At 38.1% G+C, this 14,262-nt stretch overlaps 1 protein-coding gene and 1 pseudogene across 1 annotated transcript; both read right to left on the bottom strand.

Moving 5' to 3' along the window:
- Nucleotides 1–5,184: 5,184 nt before the first annotated feature.
- Nucleotides 5,185–8,192, bottom strand: si:ch211-254p10.2 (solute carrier family 40 member 1). The gene is made up of 6 exons (XM_040031032.1): nucleotides 8,090–8,192; nucleotides 7,929–7,996; nucleotides 7,613–7,772; nucleotides 6,896–7,048; nucleotides 6,480–6,734; nucleotides 5,185–5,873 (listed from the first exon to the last, which is right to left on the bottom strand). Exons 1-6 carry the CDS (start codon nucleotides 8,190–8,192, stop codon nucleotides 5,185–5,187), a joined length of 1,428 nt encoding a protein of 475 aa, XP_039886966.1.
- A 1,421-nt stretch (nucleotides 8,193–9,613) lies between these two features.
- On the bottom strand, nucleotides 9,614–12,720 carry LOC120733036 (annotated as a pseudogene).
- Between the last annotated feature and the right edge of the window lie 1,542 nt (nucleotides 12,721–14,262).

Raw genomic sequence — 14,262 nt, 5'->3', positions numbered from 1 at the left:
CCAAACTGCTGATACAGCAAACTGCAGAATGAGAAAAGGTCCCCATCTCTAAGTGGTGTTTCTCTTTCATGTGAGGACGAGTCCTATCGTTCCACTGCGGCCTTTTTTGTTCTTTTAATGTAAGTGATTGGCACGACACCAATTGCACTCCTCCTGCAGAGTACATATTAGACTTATTACAATAGGTAAGTCTTCCTTTAAGTCCTCTTAAAATCTTTTTTAAATGAAAAGAAAAAAATTACCAAATACTAAGTAAATGAACTAATATGACCACATCCTTGGTTTGTACGAGACTTAATTACATTACTGTATGTGGCTGTCTTTGCACATTTGCTTTTGTGATACCACTGTAGGAAGAAAGTGAACGTGTTACATCGGGACAAAGCCAGGGGGACAAACCTAGTTTTAATGTGCTACCACTGACCCAGTTTTTCAAGTAAACGAATTGCAAAGTGAAGATGCCTAAAGCCAAAATTGTAAGGCAGCTCTGTGTGCTACTAGTGTCTTTAACCAGGGACTGCCATGACAACCATGGGAGGAACTCTACTGCAGGCGCGCAGCGCTGCAACAGACTAAAAAAAATGATGAAACTCTTTTGGGTTCATTACAGAGATTTCCAAAACAATAGTCACTCACAAAAGGTCAAAAGTCAAGCCACAGTCTGCCACATATATTAAATATTTAGTAGCCGCTTTTTTTTTTACAAGCACATTAAAATTGCACATTAGACAAATAGGTAATTTATGACAAATAGCATAGATCCTCTGCTGTTTATCAACTCTTTCCTGTCTTCTTTGAGCTCTTTATCACAATCTGGAATGAAAACCATTCATCTCCAATTAAAATATTATATCTGAGTTTGGGAGTTTAAAAGTAATGTAGTGTAATGTAAGAGCTCTTCAGAAAATTCTAGCAAAGGTCCATTTTTGTGTCTATCATGTGTTTATTTGCCCAGCCCTAAATTAGGTCATTGGCCTTAGCTGATATAATCTCAGCTTTGGCCTCTAATCATCTTACATGCTATCACAATCATAGCCAAAGCTTATAATATTATCATGAGTCACTGACAGCACATAAAACCCTGGTGTTGCAGTTCATTTGTATAATCCATTTTTCGTCATAGACATTTTTGATTTTACCAATTTTATATTTATTATAAAATTGCTCTGAAAGACACAAACGGGACAAACGGCCATCTATTATGGGGCTTTATTAGTAGTTTCCCTGTTCATAACAACTCTGAAGGAGATGATTATTTACTTATTTTAACCCAATTCATTTGGACACAAAATGTGGGGGACTCAATTGTCTCCATAGTCTGCTAGACCTCACCTCTGCTATGTGGAGTGTCCAAACTGGAACGCTTCACTTTTTGTCCTGCTGGTGCTTTTTGGAGCATTTTTAATTGAACTGTCTTATAGAGGAGAGTTGCAGTAAGGTATAGCTCATCTAAGAAGTTTCTGTTTCAGTTTTGGTGAGTGAAATTTTAGCGTTTTATTAGTCTGTTGGTTTATTTAGCAGGTGTGTTTTTGTTTTTGGCCATTATATATAAGGAAGAGGAGACATGGGTCTTTCCCCTAAATGGTTAGCCCATAAGCAGCCAGGCAGTGTCTCTAATTTGCCACCAGAAGACAACGGAAACCTTATTAGATGTAGTTTTAACAGCTAGCATTAGCCACTCATACTGTAGGTAAGACCACACCACATGGCATGCTAGCTTGATAGTGCTACTTGGTATAACAGGCATAAATAAATGACTAATCTGTACTCATTAATCCTCAAGCTTAATCTGCAGAGATACATTGTATGTATAGGGTAGATATATGTCAAAAGTCTAGTCCAGTCTTGCTTTATACAGATAAGAAATATAGCAAAGGTCAGACTGGACCTTTAAAACAATACTATATGTTCTTTTTCCATTCATGTTATGAACTATGAGATGTTTTATCAATCTCTTTATGTAAATTTTGTAAAGTACCATGTTACTTACATGCTTTTAGAAAGGTGCTATAGAAATAAACTGACGTTGCTTGGAAAACAACAACAGCTCTTCCTGGCTAGTTGTCTTAGGAAGCCTTTTCATAGGTTCTGTACATTACCAAGGTTTATCACTCCAATCTCTGGTTCATACACTGTCAGCGATGGTGATAGAAACAGTACAACCTTAATTTAAATGGTTGCAAAAGATACACATATAAATGTAAACATTCTATTTTGATGACACTCTTCGGGACCAGTGATTCATTTATTGTAAATGCCTTTTATTTACATAGTGGGAATTCTGCAGATAGCAGTTATTCATTAGCTTTCTGTGCATACTTGTGTACCAAAAATCTTAAAAGTACAACTGTAAAATGTGTATTTTGTGACACTTTTTAGTTGGATATAAAAATCACGCAGCTTCTACTTTGTGTCAGGAATCTTGTCTGTGGATGACTTGATATCAATCATTTGAGATTGGTTTGACATATGCTCCACAGATTACAGGCAATCATTTTTGAAACAACATTGGCATGATGATGAGCACTTAATGGAACATTGACCTCTTCTGATGACCAAAAGCTATTACATTTGCATGTGGCTTCGTAACAGTAGCTTATTTTCCCAGATATTGATTATGCCTAATCCCTCACTAAATACTTTTTTTAAGGGGATTCATTCATTAAATGTTTCATTTAGTCTAGGACAGTGCTTAATGTGTGACTGAGAAACGTCAAGTACCGTTAATGTACAAGTTTATGCTAATTAATAATATTGTTAATCTTCTAGCAACTACATTTCACAATAAACAGTGCTCAACAAATGTATTAAACCACCACTCAATGTAAGAGTCATGCAGCTGCCCAAAATGATCAGTATTGTTAGTTATCAAAATATTTTTTGTGTGTTTCTGTGATGGTTAATCCACAAATATTTATAACCTCTTTCATTAAAATTTAAAAATAAGATGAAATAAGATAAATGAGATAAAATAAGACGACAAATTACACATTTTTAGTGTTTTAATGTTCTGACTGAGCATTAAAACTGATGTTTGCTGCTGTTTTCTAATTGTGTTTTTTATTTTATGAAAGGTCATGTACTATGTTTGTAATCAATGTATTTAGATGACATTTTGGCACAATTCTGCAATTTTTTAACATGTATTTATTTTCCCTGAGCCCAAAGATCTTCGTCAGTCATCTTTATTGTCATAAATAGTCTTAAAAATAACAATGTACAATACAGAAATGTCACAAGAAAATGTTACAAAAATACTAAGATGTGATGCATGTTTTATGACAAAAGATTCAACTTTGATATTGTCTCCACTGCACATGAATGAGATATGAAAACACGCAGTAGCTGAGGGTAATCCCCATGTTGGATTCAGTGGTCTTGCTCTTAGTTGAGGTAAGGAAATGTTTAGTTCTTCAGAACTACAAAAGAATGAAGCAAACTGTCAAACAATATTCCTAATGGCAGTTATCAACATGTAGTTATCACTGATTTCAAACATGTCCCAAAATGAAGATGGGTGGTTTTGGATTTCTATAAAACTATTAATATCACTCTTTATATGAGATGACAAGAAAGTATGTTTTTATTTAAATTTTTCTAAATACACAAGCAATTAGAATAAAATATTTTGTGTGTGTTTGTGTTGTAATTCATAATCCAGGATTTCATGCATGAAAGAAAGGCAAATGTTTGCTTGATTCATCCACAGAGAAACAAACCAGGGGAAGAAACACTTGTCCTTTCACCTTTGTCCAATAAAAAGGGTGGGGGGGGGGGTTGTTGCCTGTCAGGGTTTTTTTTTTCTTTCCTTTTAATTTAAACAATCTTTGAAACAATCTCACATCAAGTTCCCTTTATCTTCCTTTTTGGACATCCTGGAATATTTCCAAGTGGACGGATCAGTAACATCAATGCCACTTGAAAATGTACAGCTTTGTCTTGTCTTTATTTTCATGTGTCACGTTCAGGATTTTTTCACAGCAGCAGATCTGTACTGAGGTGATGGTTAGATTCATCTCTCTGTCCCTTCACCTTCCCATCCAAAAAAGCTATGAAGTTAACCGTCTTGTTTGAAAGTCTTGCAGTATACGTACGAGTATTCTGCACAGTTGGCAAAAACATTTGTTGTTGCCTTAAGTCGTAACCTTTGTGTCCTCTTAGGACATTTCCCCCTGGAGGCAGCATTTATGGTAGCCACTTCGACTTATGTACATAAAGCGAGAGCTTGTCTCCCACTCTACTTCACCTGAGTTTTCGTTTGCTGCCATGGCACGTGGCCCTGCAGTGTGAAAGCAGCTGAGGTGGGATTGGCACTTGCTGTGTTGTGCTGAAATGAATGGCTGAGTTAGAAACAGTTGGAGTGTTGCAATTAGTTTGCTGAAGGATCAGGAGGGAGACATTCATTTCACTGGTGCAGAGTGGATTCAGTGCTAGTGAGCATCTCATGCCTGGATGTGTAAGCTGCTCCTTATGTGTCGAGGCGGCGTTTTCTCTTGGCTTTATGTGCATACAGGAAGTACATAGTGTGCCCCGTGGTGATGAAGAACACAGAAATTATAACTAGGATGCCAAAGTGTTGTGGCTGCGGAGCAGAGATCACCATAATGAAGTGAAGCAGGTCCATCAGGTAATTCATGGAGCTCTGCACCCCGTTAACCACTCCTCTCTCTGATTCACAGATGTTCTCCTGCAGAAGCTGAGTCACAGTCAGGTCAAAGGACCAGAGACCTGAAACACAGTAATAGATGAACTGACCTTTATAACAGATGGGCACTGATTCAGCTGCAAGTAAATTTCATTTGACCAGATTAAAATTTGTACTTGTATAACAAAATTACCCAGAAAAGTCACATTTTGGGCAGATTTATGTATTTTTTGACATATATTTCATACTCTACACCAATATTTAAACTCTATGCATCAATAGAAATAAATATCCAAAAACCTTGTATGTAATGAGAAATACATTTTAGAGTTTACAATAGTGCTCTCTGGTGGACTGACTAGGTAATTTTTATTTTTTGTTAAATTGCCTTAAAAAGATAATTATCACTATATATCAGTATATTCAAAATAAATTATTACTGGAATATCTGCCGTGTGCCCACATGAGATGGGCATTAAAATGGCAATATCACTTGTACATAAGTTTTTCTATGCACTGAATAAGCTCTGAATTTGTGTCTACTCACCAATGCGCGCTGTAATGACACCCAAGAACAGCAGAATAATGGAGATGTAAGATTCTGGAGCTGTGCCGGAGGGAACATTGTCAAAAAGCACCGTGTTGTTGGTCCAGTGGATAGAAGAGCGGTCGGGCAGAAGTGGCTGATTGCTGCCTCCCATCATAGGGTATGTGTGTTTTTGCCTTTGGCCTGTCATCCCACCAAGCGCTGTAGAGGAATTGGAAGTAATGTCGGGCATCAGCAAGCTGAGATCCATGGGGCTGCCAGGGGCAAACACAGAGCACACGCACAGCAGCAAGCAGCCCAGGTGGAGGCAGCTTGAGATGATGCCTGTGTTGACCAGGCCATAGGCCTTCCTGAGCCTGGTGAACATTATAGTGCCCATCAAGCCTGTGATGGCTGACACGCCCATCAGCAGACTAAGAAGAGATCCGCTTATCCCCTGAGTATAGGCATAGCCAGTGGTGATGCAGTCAAACCCAAGCACTGTGGTGTAAAGGAAAGCCAGACCCATTCCCGCGAGGAAAACAGGCTGACGATAGTAGGCCATCCAGCCATCTTTACAGGTGCTCACCAGCCAGCGGAACCTCCGAAAACACAGCGGCAGATCGGTGATTTCCTTGAGGTGCAAGCTTGAGTTGCAGTTGCCCTCTGTCAGAGCCTGAGGTCGCGCAACATTGCCTTCTCCTAATGAAAAACAAGAATGGCATCCATCACTTGAGTTCATTAATTCTAAAGGCCTAATCCTCACTAGCTTTTCTGCACCCCTCTATGCCACGTCACGTTAGCCTCTACATCATTTGTCAAACGCAGTTCATCTACGCTAATGTGTGTGAGTACAAACAGAAATCTATACCATGTGGACCCTTGCATTTGGATGCTGTACACAAACTCAAAACTGTGTTTTAAGATAATGTATGTCAAAAAGCTTTGGTGCTGGATCTTTTTTTTTTTTTTCGGAAAGAGGCAGCTCCCATGAAGATATGATTCCTCATCTTGATATTTTGAAAACAAACATAAGTAACTGAGAAACGGAGGCACACTGTAGTACTGACTTCTCATTCACAGTGTAAGCCTGCCCTAAAGCACCTAAACACTTTTTTTAATCCCACACTAGAGAAATTCACTTTATCCTCCCTTTTGACACTAATGGGGATGTAAGGGCTGTTTTCAGACACCCCAAATCTTTTGCAAAAGTAGTTTTTCTTCTATTAGAAAGAATACAGGTTTAAGGCACTGCTAGATTGGATTCCCTTTTTGATCTATGAAAAAGACCCAATGAACAGTTCATACCTTGTAACCTTTTCCTCTCTATCCTCTGGAGATATGCTTGATCCACTGCAACCGATGGTGGTTTGGCTGACAGAGCAGGGACGATGCGATAAACCCGTGACAAGAAGAAGAACTCCACAATTAGAGACACCAGGTTCCAGCCCAGGATGAATCCACAGCCAACTACGTTGGAGGCAAGGGTCATGACCTGTCCCACTGCTAGTGGAGCCAGGATGTTAGTCACCTGATCTATCCGCCTCATGGTTGCATTCATTCCTTTTGTTAGGAACAAACACAGAGGTTAATGTGTGTCCAGCATCGGAAGCTAAGCAGTAGCCAGTCAATATCTGATCTTTGCTATAGTTCGAGGATCTATCTTCCACAGACAAGCCTCAAATACAAACCAGTATATTCATTAACAGACTGAATGTCCTCACCCGCTAGGTGACCTCGGTTGTAGCCTGTGATGACCACAATCCAGTCCCTCTGAATGGCAATGGTCAGTGCTGTGCTTGCAAGGTTTGCCACATCTGCCAGGACGATCACCACCGTATAACAAACCACCTTGTGTGAGTTTTGCGATGCAACATGTTACTATGACAGCACAGAGTAGCCACAAGCTCAGAGGCAGAGACAACAGGGACACGAGACAGAGGGGACAACAACAGCAATGACTTCTCTGTGTAGTACTCATATCAAGTATATATAACCGAAACACAGCGATTGTGTTGTAGCAAGTATGTAGTGTCTACTCACAGTAAGCCATCCATCCCAGATCTGTTCAATCCTTTGCTTGTATGAGAACACCAACATGAGCACAATGCTACATATTGTCACCGAGATGTTCTGAACGAAAAGAGATGCATGTGCAACTAAAATAGAAGATGGAAAAAACGAATTTCAAATATGCATTTTTTTTTTATGGGGGTTGTAAAAAACGAATGCTAGTCATAACAGATACGAGTCAGTGGCTATGAACCTTGTGCCAGGAGGTTTACACTTGAGACATCTGGCGAATAGCAATTCACCTCCTAGTGGGATAGGAAACCAGCAAATTTCCTGGCCCAAGATTGAAATCCACTGAGCTCTTATCACTGTACCTCGCTATATTACATGTTAGAATTTTCATATGGGTATGAGATTGCTGTGCATACCTTTATTCCTAGGATTGCGATCAACCCAGTCTCCAATCAAAGCCCCAAACATGAGAACTGACCCAGCCACCACCAATCCAAACACCGCAGTCAACAGCAAGTTACGGCCGTACAGTTCAATCAGGAACACAGAGATTGCGAAGTGCCACATGCGGTCGCCCTGTTTAACACATGAGAAAAGTCATCATCGTGTGTTGTGTTTCAATATTTTCGTCAGTGTGCTGTGACACAGTGTAAAGAGACTACCTTGCAGTCCTTTAAGTTGCGAAGTCTTACCTATTGCCCCACGAATGTTTCTTCAGGAAATGATTCTTACCCACATTGATAATGCTCCACTGACATAGATGAGAAACTTGGGACCCCTGAGGTAGATAAGAGCTGAACCTTAAAAGGAAATGCATCAAATCAAATAAGCAGATATTCCATTGGCTACAAAGACACTGCACAAATTCTAATTGGATTTTAATTCGAGTTCACCTGGTATGCGCGTAGCTTTTTCATCTTTTGCATCCCGGATGTTGTCAGACTCGAACTCAACCACAACCCCACCACACTGGGAGGCATCTTCCCGCTGCGACATGTCCTAGTGAAGTGTTATCGAACTTGTCACACCATTCTGATGTTGCTGATAGCACAGTGTGTCGTATACATGATAACAGTAATATTTAGATGATCACAAATACAGCTGATTTGTTTATCCTAAAAGGTCGCTTTCCTCTTGACGACTACAAAATCCTCGCTTGGACGATTACTGTTTATTTACTTAGTGACAAGTCTAGAACAGCACAGAAATGAATATGTGACATTTTGTAAGCAGCTGGTCAAACACTGCATTTTTTTCTTACCTTGAACTTACTTCAACAGCAGTTGAAACGGCACGTCCTTTTGAACTCAGTAAACTTCTGTAGTCAGTCACATCAGGTTTCTTTTTTTCCCCCCAAAACTAAAAGAGCCATGAATAATGACCAACATTGGTAGTGCCAGATTGTGAAGCAGAGAAGAAAGTAAGTAATTGTATATGGCAATAATTAAAATTACAATAGAATTATTATGTTACCTTGCATAGCTCTATCCATACAGACATAAAGCAGCAATAATCAAAGTTAATGGAGGCTCAGTTGTTACCTTTTGTTTTCTCGTTGCAGTCAATCCTTGCTGTTGTTCCTCGACGATGAGTCTTGTGCCATGTATCCTACATTGGGATGCTAGTCTTTCCTGAGAGCTGGAATTCAAACTGTAGTAGTTTGAAAGGCTTAATAACATCAGGGTGTTCAAGTGCACCATTGTATGAAAGTGCCAGAAAAGCAGAACAGGCAGGGAGGCAACAAAGGCAGCCAGCATATTCCAAAGCACGTGACGCTGGAGGGACAATATCACCGTCCACCCACACCACAAAAAGGTAACTGCGTGTAACTCAAAACACACACACGCACGCACACATGAACATGACTAGTGAGCACATGCATGTACCGCTACTCTCATACAGTCACATGCACTGTTGACATGCAGCATACCTAGAGGACACATCATGCAACACTACATCACTCTTGTGCATGTAACCAAGAGTAGAAAGAAGATTATCATGTAGCAAAAGTTGGGTTGGGCAAATGTGAATGAAATCACAAAATCAGCTCATGTGCTTATGTACATTTTAACTGAAAATTGTTTATTTTATTAATATATGTGCTGATCACAAACTACACATGTTACAGTATCCATCATGCTCCATTTGTTCCTATCGAAACATCAGCACAGGAAATTAACTGTCATCTTCCTTTAATTGAATAATAACACAAACATGAGAGTCAGTTCCAGCCCTTGGTGATCTGTATTCACAGAGATATTGTCATGCATTGAATTGATCAGGCTGCATCTCTGTCTCTGGTACAAATGATGCATTTAGGTTTAAAAAAAAATATGATTTTCAATATGTTAAGGATGTTAAGGATATTATTAGGTGTAATAAGCATGCAAAACCATACCTTAAAAAAGATGGGAAAATGTAAAAATAAGAAGTGGAATCATTTTGCTTGCCTTTTTGTTTTTCAAATGAACATACAGAGAACAAAGTTAATAATGAGTGGCAGGGGTTACTTGTAATCCTGACCACCAATCAAATAACATAGGTCAAGATATCTATTTACAATTCCCCATGATAATACTCATTTGCATATGGATTTTGATTGTCTGTTCATGGTGTAATTCTTCAGGAAGCACATGAATTTATAGAAAGCCACAAGGGGAATGGAGACTACAGGAAGGATCGATAAGAGCACACAGATAACAAAAACCCATTCAGGATAGTGCAGGACATCAGCAAGGGGGAAGTGAACCTGCGGGGGTGATGCAGTGGAAAGTCAGTCTTTGTTCCAAATTTAATGAAGTGTCATAATGGTACATTAAAAAAAATCTTACATAATCTGGGTTCCATGCATTGTATGTTGGTTGTTCCACATTGCCTGCCAGTAAATGTTAGGTCTCCGCCCTGTCATCCATTCAATGTCGTCATTAAACCTGTGGGCAAATGGAAACATTTGTAACATTTGTCCTTTTAAAAACACTGTTTAACATAAGCATAATCATGACATACATTGACAATGATAATATCACCTGTTTATTCCAAAGATGAAAGCCACAGCGATGATCTCAAAGAAAGCTATGTTGAGTAGTGGCACGGATCCTACATAACTGTTAAAAATTTCCAGCCAGTAGTTTCCAGAGCCCAAAGTGAAGATTAGGGCCACAGCAAAGGAGATGAGACAGATTAACCCTGTAAGCAAAATATCAGACATCATAAGACATGTGACTATAAACTAAAATCACTAATATAAACACCTTCAGAGAGAACATAAAGGTTTCTTGCAAAAGTAATGCATGTGTTTTGAAATACCAGGTGGGATTTAGTCATAGTCACAATTCTATGTAGAGAGTAATAGATATCTTGCACCTAACTTTATCATCTTTATTTTTGTTTTAATAATATAACACAATACAAACCAGTTTTCTTAGTGCCGTCAGTGAAAATGCAACGTTAAGCTGTTCAGTCTTTTTGGTATACCTGTGAAAGCTTCCTTAGGAATCCAGGGTGGAACTATGTGTAAATCCAGCAGAGGAGTAAGGACGCCCTCTAGAATTCCAAACATGGAGGACAGGCCGAGACAGAAGAGCATAACAAAAAAAGAGGACCCACACCTGCGAGGCTGACATTTCAATCACTGCCTCAGTAAACAAAATAAATGCCAGTCCAGTTCCTGAAGCGCTCTAAGAGTGGGAAATGATATATGATCACAAATACATAAATGCTAATTATTTTTAATATGAGTAGATGTACTACACCTCTTTGAGGAAGGTCTGTAGATTGCAAGCTTTGAGATTGAGACTTTTAACTTCCAAGGGATCGTCTTATTGAGATAGTTTAACCACTCGCCATAGTTTTCAAGAGTTATGTTGCCAACCCCAATGTTAAATGCATTTGTCAGGGTTAATATGTTCCTGATATCAGCAAAAAACAAACAAACAAACAAAAACACTATTAGTATTAAAAGCATTAATATTAAATGAGAAATGTTTGCTTTAATATTGTATCTATGTAATGTTAAAGCTTAAGTTTCACATCATTTTTTTTATTTAACTTACCAGTTTTGGTAGTTGTTGTTGTTTCAATTTGCCTTAAAGCCAAGAATGGCAAAGATAGGAACTGACGCATATATTGATGTAAAACTGTTCACACATCCAACAATAAGGGCATCTCTCTCACAGTTATTCCTGCAAAAATAAAACAAAACAATGTACTGATCAGCATAATGTATGGCTTTTAAAAAAACATTTTCTTTTGACTTTTCTTACTTCTGAGGATTATAACTGGAAAAAGCAATAAGTCCCCCAAAAGCCAAAGACAAGGAGAAGAAGATCTGGGTGGCAGCATCCAGCCAAACCTTAGGATTTTTCAAGGGTTCCCACTGTGATAAACATTAGTTAGATATCAGATTTATCACATGAAATTATGTTGGTAAGGGGGAAAAAAGTAATAGACTTACATTTGGAGTGAAAAGATATATCAAGTCATCACTTGTTCCAGGAAGAGTCAAGGCTCTGATCAAGAAGATGGTCAAAACAAGATATGGAAAAGTGGCTGTGGCATAAATAGCCTGTTGGGGAAAAGTTTGGATGAACTCTTTTCATCAGTGTATCGTCAAAAGAGATTTTTACAGCTTGTAACACTTTTAGGTATTGTTACTTTTATAGGTAATAAAGAAAAATAAATGTTTAGTCTTCTGCTTATCCATCACAGTTACTGCCTTTAATGCAGCCAGTAGAAGTTGAATTTTGACCTTTATTCCAATTTACGGAAGTTTGATCGAAAAATATTTCGAATGCATGATGAAGTGAAAGTAACATGCTGCACATATGCAACACAACTAACTTATTCAACCAACTGAATGGATGCCACAAACTGCAGTACAGTGAATATGCATGACGACCAAGAAAAACAATGTAGTGGCTATTGAAGGCAATCACTAATGTTAATCAAGAAATCTATAAACGTGAGCCTGTAGACTGTCTGCCAAATCACCAAACAGTCACATTCCATTTGGTTAACAATTTGTGTTGATATATGTTTTGACAAATGGCCAACATATGCAGGGCAAAAGTATGCTATTCCCTCATGCAACTATCTTTTCAAGGTGGAAAAACCTTTATCAAACCTTATTTATCTACCATGCGGGTGCAATAAATGGAGCAAAAAGCTTAAAATATCAACATTGGAGACCCAATGGTCTCAATTCCTCTTATGAAGCAGATGTACACGATGCACCAAGCAGATGCAAGACACAATACCAGCTACTACTGTAAGGACCCACTGGTCTCAATGTTTGGTGTTATGTTCAGGGTTTAGAAATTAGAGATATCATAAGTAACCTGTGGGCCTTTAGTTAATTTTGGCACATATTAATCTATAATATCGTGATGTCAATATTACCAGTATGATTCAGGTTTACTGGGCAGTCCCTCCAGGGAAGTGGACTCTGAAAGGAATGGAAGAAGTATCACAGGATCCAGGCCAAGATCATGTTGTAGAACAGTCCAACCAGGAAGGACACCAGCATCGAAGCCACGCCTGTTTTTAAAAATTCACCATTAAAAGTTAATAGAAATTAACATAAATTATAGAGCGGTGTTAAGTATGACACAAGTTTGCTATTTTTTTTTACGGTCATGTTGAAACAAAATGTCTTCAGAAACTTTAATCATTCTCTTCTGGAAATTTAGATCTTGAAAATTATTTTAATATATCATCACTGCAACCAAGTCTTTGCAGTGAGAGCATATGAAATAAGACCCACGTGGAAGCTGAAGCCAGAAACCTGTCAGTATTAATTATTTTTAATACATGCATTGTTACTTTATTAAAAATATTATTTAAAAGTGTAAAAGTAGTAACATTTAAGAGCATCTATTATCTATTTTATTGTTTAATGTCAACATTAAACGACACTGTGTAACAGAGTTCTGCTTACCTCCACCATAGGTCTGACACAGATATGGGACTCTCCATACATTACCAAGCCCAACAGCAAATCCTATGCAGGTTAGCAAATATTGAATTTTATTGTTCCATTTTGGCCTTTGAGTGATCTCTTTCTGCTCATCACTTTCAGCTTCCATGTCAAACATTTGCTCCTTGTTATTTTGGTGTATTTCTAAGGTAAGCACAAATCCTCACATGTAACTCATCTCTCTGTTAGGTCTGATGAAGAGAAGGGGAGAACGCGGTGACTGCTTTATCAGCTTCTTCTAATTTCTTATTGACTGTTAAAGCTATGGGAACAGTGCGGCTTGTTTGATAAAAGTGTTTGTATAAAATGACATGATAAGATGCTGATAACAGCAAATTTAGTCTTGTACTTATAGTTTGTTATATTCACACAAAATAATATCACTCACACATTTATTGCAGCCAAAAAGCACATGTAATATAGTTCACTTTATATTAGAGGCAAATAAATAAATAAAAACTTGTAGATTACAGTACGTGTCAGACTAAATCCATATTTATTGTATTTAGCTTTGCAGACCATTGGTATATTGTTAAACTTACTCCAGTTGGACAGACACATGTACCGTAACATGTCAGAGTTTCTAAGTCAGCATCTCCTCCCATTCTTGGCATCTACATTAATTACTACATAACTACTGTTTAATCAAATGCTAGATTGTATCTGTCAGATTATACCTAACCCTACTTAAACATCAACTGCAAGGAATAATGAAGGACTAAGAAAAAGTTGATCATAATAGAGGCATCTTATCTTAGGGCCTAGCTGTTCACCAAATTGATGAAATCAGATTGAGAAATTCTCTGTGGAGCAGAGCTGCAAACATATGCCAAAGTAGTATCAGGGCATAAACAGCAACACACTGCAATCCACTGATTTTTTTTTCTTTCTTTGTTCTTTTTAAACAAGTTCTCATTGACAAAATATTTTTTCTATTTTTTGTGACTCTGAGAGAGCCATGCACTCCTTTTCTCTTTATATTAGTGCTAATTAGTATCATCTGGCTGCATTTTTTTTAACCTACATACAGCTGAAACATGCTCAAACATTTTGGTGAGCAGAACTCAGATGATAAATGAACCACATGTTAGC

The sequence above is a fragment of the Simochromis diagramma genome, unplaced genomic scaffold (genome assembly GCF_900408965.1).
Source record: "Simochromis diagramma unplaced genomic scaffold, fSimDia1.1 OVJJ01000361.1, whole genome shotgun sequence".
NCBI classification, from domain to species: domain Eukaryota; kingdom Metazoa; phylum Chordata; class Actinopteri; order Cichliformes; family Cichlidae; genus Simochromis; species Simochromis diagramma.
Note: the sequence above shows the minus strand (reverse complement) of the source record. Positions and strands in the feature narration are given on the sequence as shown.

What these genes read in the sequence shown, in the direction of transcription:
- si:ch211-254p10.2 (XM_040031032.1), bottom strand. Translation starts at nt 8,192, where the DNA reads ATGTCGCAGCGGGAAGATGCCTCCCAGTGTGGTGGGGTTGTGGTTGAG. An exon ending in TCGCAATCCTAGGAATAAAG is followed by an intron (nt 7,049 to 7,612) that starts GTATGCACAGCA and finishes TGTCATAGTAAC; the next exon opens with ATGTTGCATCGCAAAACTCA. An exon ending in CAACCGAGGTCACCTAGCGG is followed by an intron (nt 6,735 to 6,895) that starts GTGAGGACATTC and finishes TCCTAACAAAAG; the next exon opens with GAATGAATGCAACCATGAGG.